Source organism: Anas platyrhynchos, chromosome 7 (genome assembly GCF_047663525.1).
Source record: "Anas platyrhynchos isolate ZD024472 breed Pekin duck chromosome 7, IASCAAS_PekinDuck_T2T, whole genome shotgun sequence".
Lineage (NCBI taxonomy): Eukaryota > Metazoa > Chordata > Aves > Anseriformes > Anatidae > Anas > Anas platyrhynchos.
The window spans coordinates 35,017,959-35,035,747 of NC_092593.1; the positions used below are offsets into that span (position 1 = coordinate 35,017,959).

Consider the following 17,789-nt stretch of genomic DNA (forward strand, 5'->3'; position numbering starts at 1 on the left):
ATATTGTCAACACACTAGCATTGTCAACGTGATTATAAAAAAAATGGGGAAAAAAAGGCTTGCTTTCTCCTTTTTCTTCTAAATGTTAAATCAACATTCAAACGTGTTCAATTTAAAAAGCTGACATGATTCACAGCTTTCTAAATGAAGAATAAGGTTTAAAACTTATTTTCTAAGTCTCTTTCGAAACATGTATGTTCCCTCTTTAGCTGACACATTAAGAAAAAAAATCGGCACAAGATAGATATATTGCACATAATTAAATAACAAAAATAACATAAGGATATAGTGAAGTCCAGAGTTCTGACAATTCGCTAAAACAGTTACATGAGCAACTAAGCGAGTGCAAAGCCCAGCTGAGGCAACTCAGACATCTGAAACCCAGTGGCAGAGCTACAGACGCCTTCACAACAGAGGGGGCCCTAACACTACGGTAGTGCCCGTACAGCAAACGTGCTCTGTCGGAGTGGCTGCTGATCAGAAGCACTGAAGGAGTTTTGCTAGCAGATCAAGAACACTGTAAACACGTTGGGAACAGATGGGAACAACTTCTTAAAGAGAAATTCTATTTTGTTTCCTAACTTCAGACTCAGACCTCTCACTGGAGAAATTCCACCAGTTTCCTTCATAATAGCTTATCCTACGACCAGTACTGACCAAATGAGTGATTAAATATATACTTCTAAAATACCACTGTGTACATTTTACTATTAAGAACATATTGATAGCAATAGTTTCTTCCAAATGACTGGACTGGTTTGAATCCTTTATCTGTGTGATTTCATAGACCCTTGTTGGCCCAGTCCTACCCAGCTCTTGCACATGCTACAAGTGTTGTTGGAATCAGCCAACTGACTGGAATGCACAGAATATAGAACTAAGTTACTATAGTAGCAGCAAAAGAAGTGTATGAGTGCTTTTCTTCTTTTGGTTTTGTTCTTACCTGTATCCTTGTCTAAAGCTGGATCACAGGACTCGGTTAGCCCACAGAACGGTACTGCTCTCCCTGAGTAAACCCTGTTGTTTAGCCTGGTAAGTCACTAGTCACCAAGAACAAGATGTGCAGATTTGTGTTTTACAGATTGGGCATTCAAAAGTGATGGAAATTATCAAAAACACAGCTGCCAATAGATCACAGTACGTCAGTTAATGGATGGATAATGTCTGTAACCACATGAAATACATCCTTCAAAAAAAATACCCACATTGAGGAATATCCTGCCCTTTTGACAGTCAGTGGAAAAATTCCCACTGGCTCTCAGCGGGTCAGGATTCCAACAGTTGTGCCTCTATCAGGAAAAGCCTATTCAAAGGGACAAACATTACATTTCTTAATGCAGAGCAAGATGCTAGCTGATCGGGAATTTGGAGTACAGCAACATTTGAACAGGACAGACATAATGCAACCCATGAACTTGCAACCCAAGCTATATATTCAGGTACTTGGTTTTGTACAGTCAAACTGTTCTACATCATCACCCTGTCACTGTCTTTGCTTTGTCTGCAAATACTGTCGGTCCTGGCATCCGAAAACATAAACGTTTAACACTTCACACGTAGGCAGTACCACCAAACCTAAACTAGTTACTTGAGAAGAGCATAAGGCAAGAACTTCAATCATCTAGCTGAAATACTTCTGAAGACCATTGTTCCTACTGCACTAATCATTAAAACAACGTGAACATTTTTTTCAAGTGCCATCTTGTTTGGTTTAGTACCACCAAGTGCCTTTTGTGTTGAAGATCTTTGAAGCTAGGTAAAGATTTTGAGATTTGATGCAGCAAAGTCATTGACAGTATCAGTAGATCGCAGAAGTATAATGGAAATACCAATCATTACTTTTAGTTGAGCATTTCAGGCAGTGTAGCAGCATGTGTATTTTGAAAGAAAACACACGGATTCAAATCTGGTCTCATTCACGTTTATCCAGAACTAGTGTGTCTTCTTTCAACCCACTGAAAGGACCTCAGAGCACAACAATCAGGCTTTTAGCACATTACCAGTCCAACAGCTTTAAATTGTTGTATACATTACTACTGCAAATGAATGACAAGATCCCCAGGATGCACAATATGACTGGAAAGAGTTGTCATTGGCACAACTGTAGGAGCAAAATCTGGCCCCAACATATTTGGCACGACTTTTTAAGGTAGAAAGCAACAAAACCACAGCTATTTTTATTTCAATCTCAGTCCCTGTAGAAATATATGGATGACTAAATGAATCACTGCAGATCAAATCCAAGTGAGATTTAACATTTACATTGTTTCTTAACTATCTTTCAGAAAGAAGATTCCCTGATTCCGCAGATCCATTGCTTACACAGACAAGCAAATGACTACACGTAGCAAAAGGGATCATCACAATAACGCAACCGGACTTGTAAAAACTGAGGGTACCTCATCAGCTTTGCAAAGATGAAGAAGTGGCATGACCCTCTTAACTCTGTACTGGAAAGCACAGAACCACACACTTCCCCCTGGCCAATAGTTTCCCAAAGCAATGAAATAGTAGACAGCCAACCCTCAATAAATCAGTTTGGTGCGTGTGGGAAAAATCTCAGCAGTAACACCCCAGCACACGCACAAGCACTAAACTCAAGCTAACTTTTTCTCAAGCAAATAGGAAGTCCAGACAAAACAGGAGCTTCATCTTTTCAGTCATGTAATTACAACGCGAAACCTAATTATGAAATAACTCAAATACGATCTCTTTCCGGTATAATAACATCAATAAGATTAAAGGAATATTCAGTAAGAAAATTTAAACAAGTTTATCACCTAATTCGTCCTCTCTTGAAAGAGCTCCAGTTGTATTGAATTAGTCTCATGGACCCTTTTCAAACCCATATGTCTCTAATTCTCTCCAGCTGCAACGACAGAAATTTGGTTAGCTAATATTACGGTTTTAGGCAGAATCCTTTAAGTGCTGATTACGGTATTTTTATCTCTCTTTCTCCCTATCATTGATCGCTTCCTCGAGGATCTATACAGCACCACTACTTCCAAAACCAGCACAGCGCTTACAAATGAAGGTGGCTTTTCCTCCTACCCCTTTCTCCCCGCAGACCCCAGGGAAAAGCACGCAACGGCGCTAAGCCCGGATCCCTTCAGTCGGCACAGAAAAAAAATAAAAAACGGTTTTAGGTAAAAAAAACAGGACCGTTTGGCTGCGTACTCACCAGGCTCAACTCTGGTGGGCTCTGGCTGGCTTTGCCTCGGCTTTCCTGCTCTCCCGGCGGCTGGCAGCTCGCTGGTGCCGCTGGCTGCGGGGCAGTGGCGCCCGGCGGAGCGCGGCGCTGCTCGGGCAGCAGCGGGAGCGCCTCAGCTGGGGACGGGGAGCGGGGAGCGGCGGCAGGCAGCCAGCGGGGCTTCCTGTTACATCAGCCAGACCCCGCCCGCAGCCCGCCTTGCCTCAGATTCTCCGGCTCCGACGGCACGGCCCCGGCAAGGCGAGGAGCTCCGGGGGGGATGCCGAAGCGGTGGGAAGCGGGGGGCAGAGCCAGGAGGTGGGATTCAGCCCCTCCGGGGCAGCGCGCAGGGTAAGCGCCGTGCCCCTCTCCGCCACAAGGACAGGGGCAGCTCTTGCCCAGCAGGGCGAAGCCGCACGGAGGCACGCTTCCACGGCCAGAGCTGTGCTGCGGCTCAGAACGGAGCTGGACTTGGGCACTTGCTTAAATTTGAAAGTACCGCTTCGTTTTATACTCAAGAGAAATGTTATGCTTAGGTAAATAAACCTTTGAAGTATCGGGGGTGGAGAAAAGGCGGCAGGAAGGGGAGTGCTGCACAGAAGTCCCAGCTGCGTTTTGAAATGCCCCTGATCTCAAGGCAGCAGGTACCAGCTGCCTGCTTTAAAAACTGCCACGACTGAGCACAAAACGGCATTGGTGACAACCCTTACACTGGCTTCAAGAAGTTCATATCAGGATCTAAAAGTGTTTCCCTGAGGACATTTATTACCCGCTTTGTACAGCTGGTACCTGTGCTACAGACACGTGTACTGAAGGTGTGCTCTTCAATACAGTTGCTGTGCACACATGGCATGCTGTGTTGGACAAATGCAGGTTCATGGAGCAGTAAGCTCAAATACTAACTAGAAACACCTCTAGCACGAGGAATCTGTATGGGACGTGTCCCCAGGTATAATGGTTTTGTAAGTGCTCATCAAAATGATAACCGTTTAATTTGTTCACGAAACAAGCTGAAGTATTTCTGCTTGCTTCTCACTACCTGTTGTCAATCCACTGTCTTATCAGCAGAAACATTCATAGAATGTGAACTGGGTGAGGGAACTTGTCTTGCCATTGAAAATCCTTTCTCCAAAGATAAAAACAGTCAAAAACCAAACCAAAACCAAACCAACCAACCAAACAAACAAACAACAAAGCACAGCAGGTCAGGAATAACAGAACGAGAGGAAAGAGGGGCAGGAGTACTTTAAGTTCATACGACCACCAGATAGTATGAATGGTGAAATCACAATCTAGGATCACTGTAAGAGCAGGCACATGAGTTTAATATTCATTTGGTATGTGAATGTTGGTGCTTCTAGGACCATATGTCAATGGGAGAATGTTTGAGTTTTATAATAAGTGAAGCACGAAGAGTTGGCACTCTAACTCCCTAGGCAGTGTAAACAGAAATAAGACGGGGATTAGATCTGATTCTGAACAATGATGAAATTCAGGCAGTGGAATCTCATCAGAAGTGAGCCTGGCTGCAATATTTTAGACCGATTAGGTCTGGGCAAGAGATTGCAATATAGTACACTATACACTGTAGCCTAGAAAATGATCCATATATCCCAGCTAAGCACGCATGTTCAAGGCAGGCTCAACATCTGAATTAGGTGGAGAGATTTATTACATAGGCCATGTTTGATTTGGCATGTCAAATTCAGCAGTGTGGGCTTCTGTTGTCTTTTTTTTTTTTTTTTTTAACTTCAAAATTCTTATATTCTACTTATTTAGCTATCACTGGAACTTTCTTACTCCTACTCAACAGGTATTTGAGACATCTCAGCTGGTGCAATTTGCACTTCAGAGACGCAGGAGGCCCCCACACTGCCTCAGCTCCCCCCTTTTCTGGCTGAAAGTCATGTAAATGACACCCGTACAGGCTCCCCTGCTTATCAACAGCGTGGGCGAGAGCCGTGCGAAAAGGATCTAAATGAACACAACAGACTGTGCTGTAACCAAAGCTTAAAACCTTGCGAAGAAAAAAGATAAAATACTAATTCCACCTCTTACCACGAGTTTTGATCTGATCGGAGAAGCTGAGGGATAAATATAGCGTTGCTTACAATGGGACAACTCCTGATGGGCTGAGAACCCCTCCCTGCAGCTCTGCGCCAGCGAGGGAGATCTCCCTGCGGCTGACCGAGGGGCTGCGGGGCCAGGCGGAGTTTTTCCCACTTTTTGCTCCCGGCCAGGCCCCTCCGTGCCCGGGGCGCTCCGGGCCGCGCAGCCCCGCACCTGCCCGAGGGCCGGGGGGGAGGCGCCCCCTGGCGGCGCGGTGCCGCCACCTGGAGCGCAGCGGCCGGGCTGCTCCTGCCTGCCCCTGCCTCCCGCATCGCCTCGCCTCTCCTTTCCTCTTCCCTGCCCTGGACCCGCATCTAAACGCGTCCTCCGAGCATCTCCTCCGGACGCAAGGCTGCCCTGGGATAGGCCATCTTGCCCCCCTCTCGCACAGGCGGTGGATGATGAGAGTCCCGTGAAAAAAACCTGGGTGAGCGAATTCCAAGGTGGCAGTGCCATGGGTTCAAAGAGACCATGGGCTAAACAAAACTGGAGAAACTTCTGACCCTTGGTCATATATTGCCCATGAATAAAACACTAGAGTTCATATTTAAACACTTAATATCCGTACTATACATCCAACCAGGATTCTTTCTCAGCAGATACTGCTAAAAGAGAGCAGTGATGAAACATCACCCTTATATCCACATGAAAATGTTCCAAAGGTAGATTCTAGAAGGATAAAGACTCACAAACTCAATTTTGAAAAAGGAGTTGAATTGGAGATGTGAGGAGAAATTCTGGTTTAAATGGAAATGGAAAGAAAATAAAAGGAAGGGATAGGACTTAGGTAACAAAGGTTTAAATAATAAAAAAAAAAGGTATGCCCATAAAAAATAGGTGGAAAAAAGGATGAGTCAAAAGACTTTAGAGTATTTCTCAAAGACATATTGTTTCATCACCAGAATGGACCCAGGGCACACACCAGGTTATACGTGTACATGGAAATTCATCAAATCTGTAGCTTCATTGGCTTGTTGGCTCCCATCATACAACATGGGAGAAATTTCATGGCAGTGTGTGTATTGCCTCCAAAGCAACGAGGGCAGAATCTGAAATGAAACGACTGGGTGAAGGGACTCTAGCTGACTGGAAATGCACATAGTCACTGCTAACTTGTTAGCATAGCTTTGTATTCTAATGTCTTCACCATTCTGACATCTAATTCCCTATCTTTTCCTTTTGCCCAATTATTCCCCTACTCCATTCATCCTCGAACTATCTTTGAGAAATGCACAGATCTTTTTCATATTCTTGCATGTGGTTGTTCTGCAGCTATTGAAGACACAAGAATGATGAGAACCGAATGAATGAGAAGCATACAAAAAGAATTTCTTGTGGGGTTAATAAAGATGCAAATCAGATCACACTTCAGTTTGGCCTTTTTACATGAAAAACAAATTCAATGCATTTTAGAGCTATACAAAAACAAGATAACAAAGACTGAAATGGATAACTGGTATGGTGGCCAAACCCAGTACCTCCACCAAACTTCTGATTATAGTCTAATCAGTTTGATGGTGGTGTTGTTTTATTGTCTATAACATGCCAGTTTTTGTTTGTTTGCTTTTTTTTTTTTTTTTTTTCCCTTGACTGAACTCTACATAATAAGTCTAAAAGACAAATCTCTTCGTAATGGTTTCTTGGTTAGTAGAGTTGATTTATGTTGAGATGCTGTAACTTTGTAGCTTTTTTCTGTCTCAGCAATGACAAAATAGTTTTCCCAAATAATCATTAGTTCAATCTCTATTACTAAAAAATAAATGCATGCAAAGTTTCTTACTACTGTGTAACTAGGGGGTAAGAGAGCATGGGGGAGTACCTGTTAGTCCTCTCCTAGCTATAGCGGTTCTGGAAGAAAAGACTGCACAGAGCAACAGAGCATGCTCAGCGAGGAGAACCTGTTAGTCTGCAGGAGAGCTCAGCAAGCAGGAGACTTAGAATTGGGAAGCAGCCACACAGCCAGGTTTCTGCAGGGACAGAAAGGATGATTTATGGACAAACAAATGGCAATATGTATAGAAACAAATGCATCGATTCTTTTATATGAACTGATATCTTAAATCATAAAATGGTTTGGGTTGGAAGGGACCATCTAGCTCAACCCCCCTGCCACGGGCAGGGACACCTTCCACTAGACCAGGTTGCTTAAAGCCTCATCCAGCCTGGCCTTGAGCACTTCCAAGGATGGAGCGTATCTACTGTCTCATTCAGAATATTCTCTTTAAGAAAGATCATTGTTCTAGGTTATAATCTCATAAAACCAAACCCTAATAATCATTAGTCTTTTTGGTGGGCTGCTTTAAGAGACACTATGGGCAACCCCCTTTCCCCTTACTCCTAACCCCCCCCACACTCCCCGCAAGGCTCAGAGTCCCATCTCACCTAAAAAAAATGTGAGATTTACAGGTGCAGTTACAGCCACTGAAGCTGGGCACAGGAAAGTTCCTGAGAAAAAGTGCTGCCCAGCCATCTCTATATGGGCTTGATATTGAGAAAAAACACTTTCTCTATAAAGAAGAAATGCTGCCAATAATGCAAATTCAAATAAATAGTGGAGTTATCTGAATGTTGAACTCCTGCTGCTAAAAAAAGCAAACACAAGTTTCGTTCTCTTACACATGAAAGCTCTAAAAGAGGTTTTAGTTTAATGCAAATCATGCTCAAATACCTCAAAATCATGCTAGGGAATATCACATATCTTTGTCAGAGGATTTTAATGCAGTATTTAGGATAGCCCTGCCTCTCTGTCAGAGACCAGTGACAGGAGGAGGCTCTTGTAAATGTGATACTTATCCAGCAGTACTTGGCACTCTCTCTTTTGCTTTGATCTGAAACCATACACGTACAATATCCTTACTGAGTCCCTAAGCTGCTGGAGAAGCAGTCGCACCAAATTCAGTTCTGTCTCCACTCCTAAGTACATCATGCTATCTAGTGATTACTTAAATTGTAATACCAGCAGTCCACAGGAAATTTTAATGACTAAGAGTGGAAGATTAGATATATTTACTGCCTTCATCATAAAGTTCATGCAAGCAAAGGTGCAGACACCTGTGAATTTACCTGCATTCTTAGCCAGGCAGACACATGCCAGAGTCAATGCAGCAACAGGGTAACTGTGGCATTAATGGGGTGTTCAGCACATTGGTAAGGCTTCCACCTCCTGTACCTAGTGTGCCTAAGCAGCTTCTGCTTTAGGAGGCAATGTGCAGTACTGTGCTAATTCAAGTGGAAAGGCCTAGGAACAGTTTAAACCACAGGCTTTCCACTTATCTGCAATGACAAATGCTGGCTGGCCCAAGTATTTAACCTCCTGCTCTGCTACTGTGTGCTGCATCTCAGAACTACGGACTAGATTCCTAGCCTATGGAGTACAGAAGATACATGGAGAGTAAGGTCAATAAAAACAGTGAACTAGAACTGGAAGGCATCAAGCTGGAATTGAACGTAGTAGGTAGTGACACTTGCACCAAATTAGTTTTGTGAAGAACCAACACTGCAAGTCTTTAGCAGTGTCTAAGTGTCTAAATGGAGTTTATAGGTTTCCTCTGTCAGAAATGCACTTGTCTGATTCTTATAGTTATTGCAGTTTAAGTCTGTGGTGCTCCTACATTTCATATGATGAGACTCTACATAAGCATTTTTTGGTCTATACTTCAGATTCACGAGCATTTTTCAAATCACACTTAGTAGATCATAAATTAAGAGAATCATGAAATAATTTAGGTACCAGAAATAAGAATTTCAGCATTAAAACAAACAAAAAACTTTTACTTACCCCCTCAGATATTTAGAATGCATAAATGCTTTAATTTTCAGCAGTAAAGATTAGCCTTTTTCTGGAGTTAGTCCAAAGTTCATTGGGTATATAAAAAACCCAGAGGCTTTCTGATACCACATGTAATTGTAGCGCTCAGGCAAAGGCAGGTTAGCCCAACAGATCATGTATTATTTTGTCATTGTTGTTGTTCCTTGCTGTAGTGTCTGAGCCCCTCACATCTACTTCAGATATGTATTTTCACATTGCTTCTCACAAACAGCAGTGTAAGTATCCTCAGTAGTCTTAAGCACAAACAGAAAACATCATACATTAAAAAAAAGATTTTCAGCATCAAAGAATATAGAAGGATATTTTTGAAAAATGTATCCTATCTTCTGTTTCATAGGCAGTAGGGCATTTCTGTGAACCTTACAAGAAACCAACTACTTTTTTCTTTTTTCTTTCCTTTAAGAAAAATATCTTGTTAGAAAAGATCTACCCAGATCAGAGAGGTGTCTGGGAGAAGGGCAAGAATTGAACCACTATTTCATGTCAGTCTTAAAGCAAACAAAACCACCCACAATGACAAGAAACCAAAAACAAACAGAAGCAAAAGACCTCCCCCTCCCCCCAGATAAACAAACAAAGTCAACTAGAGAAGAAATGTACTGTTACCACTAAAGCAACTATACTGATTTCTTCATCTATGAATGGGTTTTGTTCCTTCTTTTTTTCCCCCCAAGAAAACATATTTCCAGAAATTATTAAATAGCAAGCCATGAATCTACTTCAGTAACAAGGATAAATTGATGAACCCAACAAATATATTTATATATTTTTTTTTTTTTGTAAATTTCTGTCACATTGTGTCACACATTTACAACTTGAACATTCTCTTTATGTTTTTGGTGGGTTAATTCTGATTCACGTTCATTTGACAAGCCTAATTCTATGCATTTCAGTGGAGTTGCATCTAGCTTGCATATCCCAAAATAAATACGATTAATTTAAATCCATATAAAATCCATTGTCTATTTCCTCTTTTTATCAGTAGACTCATCTTTTAATCTAAGATTGAAATAATCATACTTGACAAGTGATTGCTCTTTGACAAGCCTTATTCTTCTTTTTTAGGACCAAAATAGATTTCAGAAAAGAATGGGGAAATAAAGTAAATTTGAATCTTGCCTACTTTTTAGTTGTTATGAGTTCTATGCCCACATAACCTGTTCTGTCCTGTTTCATCTCTAGCAATGATATAGTCAAACTACATTTTAAGTGCTCTTTTCCAAAGTACAAAGTAATGTTTATTAATGTAAAGGAGGCATACATAACAAAAACATAAACAGCTTAATAATATGCAACCTAAATAATGAGTACAGTACATATATTTAAATTGGGTACACTAGAGGCTTTCATTCACAGGTGAAGAGCAGTTTACTTCCCATTTCCATAAAATCAAAGTTGTATTCTTTCAGGGATGCTTTCCTCTTCCAAAGCCGTTACTGACAGTTTCTTTTTCTTCCTCTTAATTTTTATTACTCTTCTTCCACCTTTATTTTTAATGAATCCTGAAGGTAAAATGAAAGAGTAAGTTAAGATGCTGTACGACTAACACATCCAAGATAATCAGAAATGAGACATCTTGTTTTCAAGAAATATTCTTGAAAAAAAGAGAAAAAAGAACATTTTGTCTTACCTAGTCTTCATTTGCCTGACCAAGGTCAAGATGTCTGCTCTTGTACACAGTATTTTAGCGTCCATCCTTCTCTCTCTAGCTCTCTCTTCTGATTACCAGTTGCACTTTGCTAAGACTTTCAGCTATTACATTTTATCAGGCCAATACTTACTACCAAAAGTTGCAAGAACGTTTCAGCCCATAGAGTGCATAATATTTACCTCTTGTGATTCTCTGTGGCAGTATCATTTCCCATACCTTTCTTGCAGATCCTCAAACACGACTTTCTGGAGGTGAAATTATTTTCATTCCCACCACAACCACTATAGTTAAATGGGCGACATCTTCCAGTTGAGTAGTTGTAGAAAAATCTTGTCTCTTTAGCTCTACAAAGTCCTTTATCCATAGGAGTCATGCACAAAGAAGGGATAGCAGGTGGTTCTAGAAATAACATGGAAAAAAAAAAAAAGGTTAGAGACAACACTGTCATTAACCAGTTTTCTGTTATGTTTATATTTTATATGAGATTTGAAGCTTTGAGAACTTAAAAAATTATATGAAATTCAGTGGCAAATTTAATTCTGTTCTGAAAATCCAAGATATTTTACATAAGCATCTACCATGTTATGACTACCAAAAATATCAGCTAATGTTATTCTCTCTTCAAATTCCAAAAGCCAACAAAAACTTATCCTGAAAGCAAGGTTTGTTTCCTATAAATTTAGTGTTAAAATTGCTGTTTCTGTGGCAGGAGATAGCACTCAAATTCACTTAGGGGAGTTTCAAGTAAACTACCTGTAGAGCATAGCGTGAAATAAATTAATCTCGGACAGCTTTAAAAATATGGTAAATATTTATGATAATGAAGTTAATTTTTCTAATTACTGCTAGACTTTTTGCAATCAAATACAAGGTAAAAGTATCCAGGATCTCTGATGTAAGATTCAATACATTAATATTAGGTTTGTCACGTGAATATGGAAATTTTAACTTAAGTAATAATCTTGGAATAATAATACTGGAAAACACTGAGCAATTATGAAGGAAAAGTTTGCAACTCGCAGAATAAAGAGGATCAAGGGTGAAGAGTTAAGTGCACAAAACAACTGCGATGCTGGTGTTTTAGTGCTGCTGTTAGCTTTTTACCATTCCATGGAGTAGCCTGATGTTTTGGATCTTCAGTGTTGCTGAAAGTGAGTGTGAGAACTGAAACGCTGGAAGATGAAGCTGAAGTATATGAAGTACCTGGGAACTGGAACAAGTTCAAGCTCACCCATGCTCACCCCTGGAGAAACTCCATCACCTATCACCCAGGAGTAACTCATATGCAAAATTAAAACTGACAAATAGCTGCTGTACAGGAAGAAAAAACAAGAATGGGAGCCATTAAATCATCAGTTATGAGGAACACAAAGGAATGCCATTTTCCTTCAAGAAGTAGCAGAGTAACTGAGATCTGAATGCATAAATGGACACATGAAGCTATCAGATGGCCTTCTTAAGGTTAGAAAGCCACACAGCTGGCAAAAGTGGTTCAGAGGAAAGACTGAGTTAAAATTTTAGGGAATAACTTGGGTTACAACAGAGCTGAAGGCATCCTGTTTTCAGAAAAGTGCGAAGCAGATGAGTTGCTGGAACCAAGAAATTATGAATTAACTTGGGCAATTCAAGAGGCTGACAAGAAAATAGCTCAAAATAATGCGCTACATTTTGTTTGTCTTGCACGCCTTACACTTGCTGAAAAAAGCTCGTCTGCTAAGTATAATTGATAGACCAGTGTGGTGAAAAACTGTGAAAAATTGCCCAGACAGAAATAGAAAGGTAATTTATGGAAAGCTAAGAAAGGAAAATTAAATTATTAATACATTTGAAGCCACATTAGCAACAGTATACTACTATTCAAAAAAGTATCCTGTGAAAGCAAAAACTGAATCATGAGCTGGTATTTCAAGACAGATTAAATTAATTTCAGGTTATAGCATGAGTACTAATTAGTTTCTTTTGATATCTGTGACATTATTTTCAGAGTAAGGTTCAATCTCGACCTAGACTAAGTGCCCAAAATGTTATACAATGGATATTAAATCTACTGCTTTATTCATAATGAAGATGGTAGCTAAATAAACTTGCAATATGTTTGGTACTGGCTTCAAGAACTTTTGAGCCTAGAAATAATTTCATCCAGATTCTAGCTGGAGAGGAAATAAGCTTTCAAAACAAATGTTCGGCATCATTGAAGAAAAAATAAATAAATATATATATACATTGAATAAGAAAAATATATAATAAAACAAAAAACGTGATTACCTATTTAAACTTAAAAATTAGTGTAATTAAAAAGAACAACATAGAAAGACTTGTCAATGACAAAAGAAGCAAATAGTTCAGGGTTGTTAATTATAATGGACTTTAAATATATACTTCTGATATAAATTACTTGTCTAGTATGAATTTTCTAGAGAGACTGCAAAGTCCCATAGTGAATGGCTTCTCACAACAATTATAAGCTTTTGGAGCCAAGGAGCAAGTGATGTGGTAACTGATGAATAAGGACTATCTGCATATGTATAAAGCAACTAGCAGAGTGGCATCCAAAAGTTATTCAGAATCTGTATTATACTGTTTCTAAAAGTTGTATCTTCATTTTCAAAATATCTGCATATTCTTTGCACTCACAGAAGTACACAGCTCATGAAAAAAAACTTCTTAATTTTGCCATACAGCAGCCATTTTTTTCCACAAAACAGTATATTAAAATAAAAATGAAATTACTTTATTCCTGGTCTGCTGAGAATCATAAAACTTGTGAATTTATTTTATTATACTGACCACTAAAAGATTTGTTAACTTCAAGTTACTGTAAGCATAAGATATGTACTGTCTTATTCCCAACCCAACATCTCTGTAGGCATTTCCAAGCCTGTGAGCCAGTGTATCCCAGTGTGTCCCAGTCAATGGGAGCATTAGATCCAGGTAATTTTTCTCTGTTCAGCCCCAGCTTCTAATGTTGTGCTTATATGATATTACAGTAAGTTTTGACATTATGCCTGTTCTTGAGTATCTCTCTCAAATGTTTTAGTTTTACAACCTTTACAACCTAAGAGTTGTTGAAATGTCTTTATCTCCTGCATTTTCTATGAAGGGAAAAAGAAAAAAAAAAAGCAAAACCCACAACTCACAGAACTATACAGAGATGAAGGGGTACACACTAAAAACAGTAAAAACAAAGCCAAACAACAGCAAAAACAAAAGCCAAAAAAATACACATTCCTCTATCAGAATTATTTTGTCCTAATCTAATCATTACAGGTCAATGAATTAATTACAGATGTCAACTCTGTAAGATTACTTCAGACAGGAATGTTGCTTTTATCTTTACTTTGTTCTCAATTTAGATTGCATTTTATCTATACCATTTTTTACAGTGCATGTTGTATTATTCGTTATATTACATAAATCATTACATGCTAACATCCATTAGATCATACGAACCCCCGAATTAATAAGTGTCATGGCATACTTTCTAATTTCATTATACATGGAACTACATGGTATTGACATGGATAGCAACAGGCCTTTAGACTCTGCTCAAGCTATTCTGTTTATCCAAAATAACTTGTTTAAATGGGTTTTAAATATCCAATAGCAATTTCATAACCTTGGATATGCTATACACATTATTTGACAAAAATACATGACATGTATGACAAAATACATGACAAGTCAGGTCATAAATGGGCACGGCAAAAAAGAATTTACAATTTGTATAGGCAAACGACAAACAATAGCTTCCAAGTTGAATTAGTCAAACATTCTCCAAGTGTAAAGCTTTCTTTTGGAAACTGCTGATACAATGAAGAAGTGTTCCTCAGAAACATGACAACTCCATCAGGATAATAACTTGGAACCTATCTCAAGTGGAGTTTGGAAGCTGGAACTCTCACCTCTATCTCTACAGGAGCTTTTCAAACAGGCTTCACATTTTATTAAAGCAAAACACTGTAGATGCATTTGTCTCTTATGTTGATGATGCAGATGTTCAGACTGATTTTGTTTTGGTCAGAGAATGAGATCCAAAACCACAATATTTGATATTTTGTCTCTGAAAAATTAGGTAAACTAATTCCATGAAAAGCCAATAAATAAAAAAAGGCTATTGTTCTTCCCTATAAAAAGACTAGTGTATCTTACCCTTCACTGCTACATAGAGATCTTTTAAAATTCATGGTTTAAGATTTAATTCTTTAAATACAGTTGTTCCTTGAATCCCATACAACCCCTCTCTGATGGAAACAGATGATATGGTCGTACTTTGGAATCTCTGAAACACGCACATTCAGACATGGATTCATTTATCAAAACGAATCTCAAACGTGCTTTGAAACAAAAACCGTTTTCCCTCAGGCTTAGCTGGGGTTCAAATGTGTGACAATGAACTGATAATCTTAATACAAAAGAAGTTTAAAATTATCTTCATGAGTGACGCATACAATGCTTACTGCATTTTTTTCTGCTAAACACAGGTGTTTGACATTCATGAAACTTCAGGTTTACTGCCACATTATTATGCAGACTTCAGTTTCTCATTCTGGTTACAGCAGAGAGATAATAAAAGAATTCTCAAGTAGACAGGCTATTACAAAAATAATGAGTCATCTGCACTTGACACTACTCTATAGGTATAAATTGGTTCAGCTCCATTATAGCAAATATAGCTGTGTCAGTTTGTATCTGCAAAAGATATGGCCCTGACTCTAAGAAATAATAACAGGAGCTGCTTCAGTGTGCTATTCCAAACTCACTGAGTGGAAAACCGACTTTTGATCTTGCATCCCACTTAGATTTCACAAGTTGAATGTAGAATATAGCACTTGCAATTTCGTACCGTAGATCACTTCATTTAATCTAAAAATGAAAGGCTTGATTCCTCGCTTCACTTTCACTTCCCCAGAAATTGTTTTACAACTTATAGCAGAATAAGACCAGAACAATATTGGCTCTCTGCAGCAAGTTCTTTGCTGACAGAGAACACTAGAGGTCTTGTGTTTATATGCAGATAAAGTTAGTTTCTCTTGGTCATGGAAGACTTTAATCTTCTTAAGATCAAGAACTTTGTTGGAAATCTACTAATCTGGTATCATGGCAAACTTATACAAGGCAAGTTATTCTATAAGGGACAACTCCTTGGAATTTTATTATTTTTTAATATTGGTCATGTATTTGAAAAAAAAAAAAAAAAAAGAAAGAAAAGAAGCTACATAGCCAGGCCAATATACAAAACACGTTACAATAGCAGATAAGCTATTTCACCTGTGCTTCAGAAGATGAGAATCAGCCATTCCATCCCAAGCAGTCCATTCTGACATTGCATGTGTGTAACTAGATTTTTCCTCCGTCCCAGAGGGTGATGAGAGTCACTTTGCACATTTGTGTGAAATAACTCCACCTTGCAACTTCAGTTAATACTCTTGCCTCTAGTAACAGCATGAGTGGAAGCTATGCCATGTGGAGAAATTAGTGGTCTGTTTTAGTCCTACCATTTCATTGCCATGAAATGGGATTGCACAAAACACAGGATTTTAGCCCATCCCAGCAGCCTGAAAGGTACGGGCAGATAAACAAACAGAATGGCAGCAGACATCTGCATGAGGCAGGCTAGCGTAAGACAAAGGTTATATTGTAGAGAAAGAACTGTGAGGTCTTCAGACTTTCCACTGAAACTCATCAGTCCTTTCAAGGTCATGTTTCTTACCTGACTCACCCATTTACACTGAATCTACCTTCCCTTGTTACTTCAGCCTTTTTTCCATCAACCTTCCAGTCTTCTGTCCTTCCTCTTACCCTCATCTCTTTCCTGAAATCTGCTCTACCACAAAATTCACTATTGTTGATACAACACTTCATTTTTTTTTTTGAGTTTCCTCTAAGAAAACACATGGAATAATGCCTCTTTGCTTGCATAGGCTAGTTGTTTTGGGAATATGGGGGATCATATTGCGAGTAGAAACCTCAGGGAACATGTGCACTCATGTCCCTAGATTGACAACCAGGCTTTTTGTCATGTAACTACTTTTCAGTACAATAAGCTACCAAGAGGCTTACTGTTTTTTATTCAGTCATTTTAATGTTTTGTATGTGGTAAAAAATCCAGCTATCTCAGAAATTTACCTCAAGCCAACAGTACATGTGATCATTGTACAAGCAAAATAAATAGAATACAACATACAATCAAGCTTTATTAGACACAACTCTAAGCAAAGAGCACCGGAATGTTATCCTACATGCCCATTACCCTACAGACCATATAAAACACAAAAACATTGATGAATCTGTAAACTATCACATTATCTCCAAAAGTACAAATAAGTATAAATGCAAAAATAAAACAAATAGAAATACTTGGTAAGAATGCTCAGTCTTTTCCCAACTGTTTCTTGTTTCCTCTTGCATAACTGTGGATCATAAAAATGATATGCCTCAAATTCAATCACCCTTTAGAGTGTGAGCAAGTACCAGCAATCTCTAGTGGACAGTCCCCAGCTGCAGAAATTGTCAAAACCTCCACAGTAGAGGGCCTCCAGATTCTTATCTGCATTATACCACGTATTAGCGCAAAAATCCCTTTAAGTAGTCATGAAATTCATTCACACTTACCTTGACTATAATCAAACCATGAACTAAGTTTAATATGACCTTAACAATGATAAAAATGTATCATGATAAATATATTGCGCCATATTCCAAAATCCAAATATAATTCTTTCTTAATGGGTAAAAGAATCTTTAACTGCTCTGACAGTGCCATGGAAAAGGATTTATTTTGACTAAAACAACTCTGCAACACTGCTTTTGATTTTGGTATTTAAAGGTTTGTTTTTTATCAGACCTTCACAAGAACACACCTTCATAAGAGGACAAAGTATAATCAGTATTCCACTTTCTGATATCTATAGAAGATGTGTAAGTAGAATATATTTTTTTGTTTTGACTTTCTCTGCTTATTGAAACTATTGACATAGATGGGAACCCATTCTTTAGTCTCAGATATTCCA

General features: G+C 39.0%; 2 protein-coding genes across 13 annotated transcripts in view; both read right to left on the reverse strand.

Annotated features, from left to right (window-relative positions):
• CALCRL (calcitonin receptor like receptor) overlaps positions 1 to 9,115 on the reverse strand; it is a 67,146-nt gene extending 58,031 nt beyond the window's left edge. The window contains exons 1-2 of one of the 3 annotated variants that reach the window (XM_038181880.2): positions 3,182 to 3,677; positions 2,781 to 2,869 (exon numbers count right to left, since the gene is read on the reverse strand). In XM_038181880.2, the coding sequence (XP_038037808.1) occupies positions 2,781 to 2,830 (50 nt within the window). In that variant the 5' untranslated portion in view covers positions 2,831 to 2,869; positions 3,182 to 3,677. Of the gene's footprint in view, positions 1 to 2,780; positions 2,870 to 3,181; positions 3,678 to 9,077 lie in introns of those variants that run through there. The other 2 variants (XM_038181881.2, XM_038181882.2) reach the window with 2 other exon arrangements.
• Positions 9,116 to 10,341: 1,226 nt separating this feature from the next.
• TFPI (tissue factor pathway inhibitor) overlaps positions 10,342 to 17,789 on the reverse strand; it is a 75,605-nt gene continuing 68,157 nt past the window's right edge. For 9 of the 10 annotated variants that reach the window (XM_038181885.2, XM_072041293.1, XM_072041295.1 and 6 more), the window contains 2 exons: positions 10,996 to 11,178; positions 10,342 to 10,630 (listed from right to left, as the gene is read on the reverse strand). In XM_038181885.2, coding sequence (XP_038037813.1) covers positions 10,518 to 10,630; positions 10,996 to 11,178 — 296 coding nt within the window. In that variant the 3' untranslated portion in view covers positions 10,342 to 10,517. Of the gene's footprint in view, positions 10,631 to 10,995; positions 11,179 to 14,785; positions 17,190 to 17,789 lie in introns of those variants that run through there. The other variant, XM_038181888.2, reaches the window with a different exon arrangement.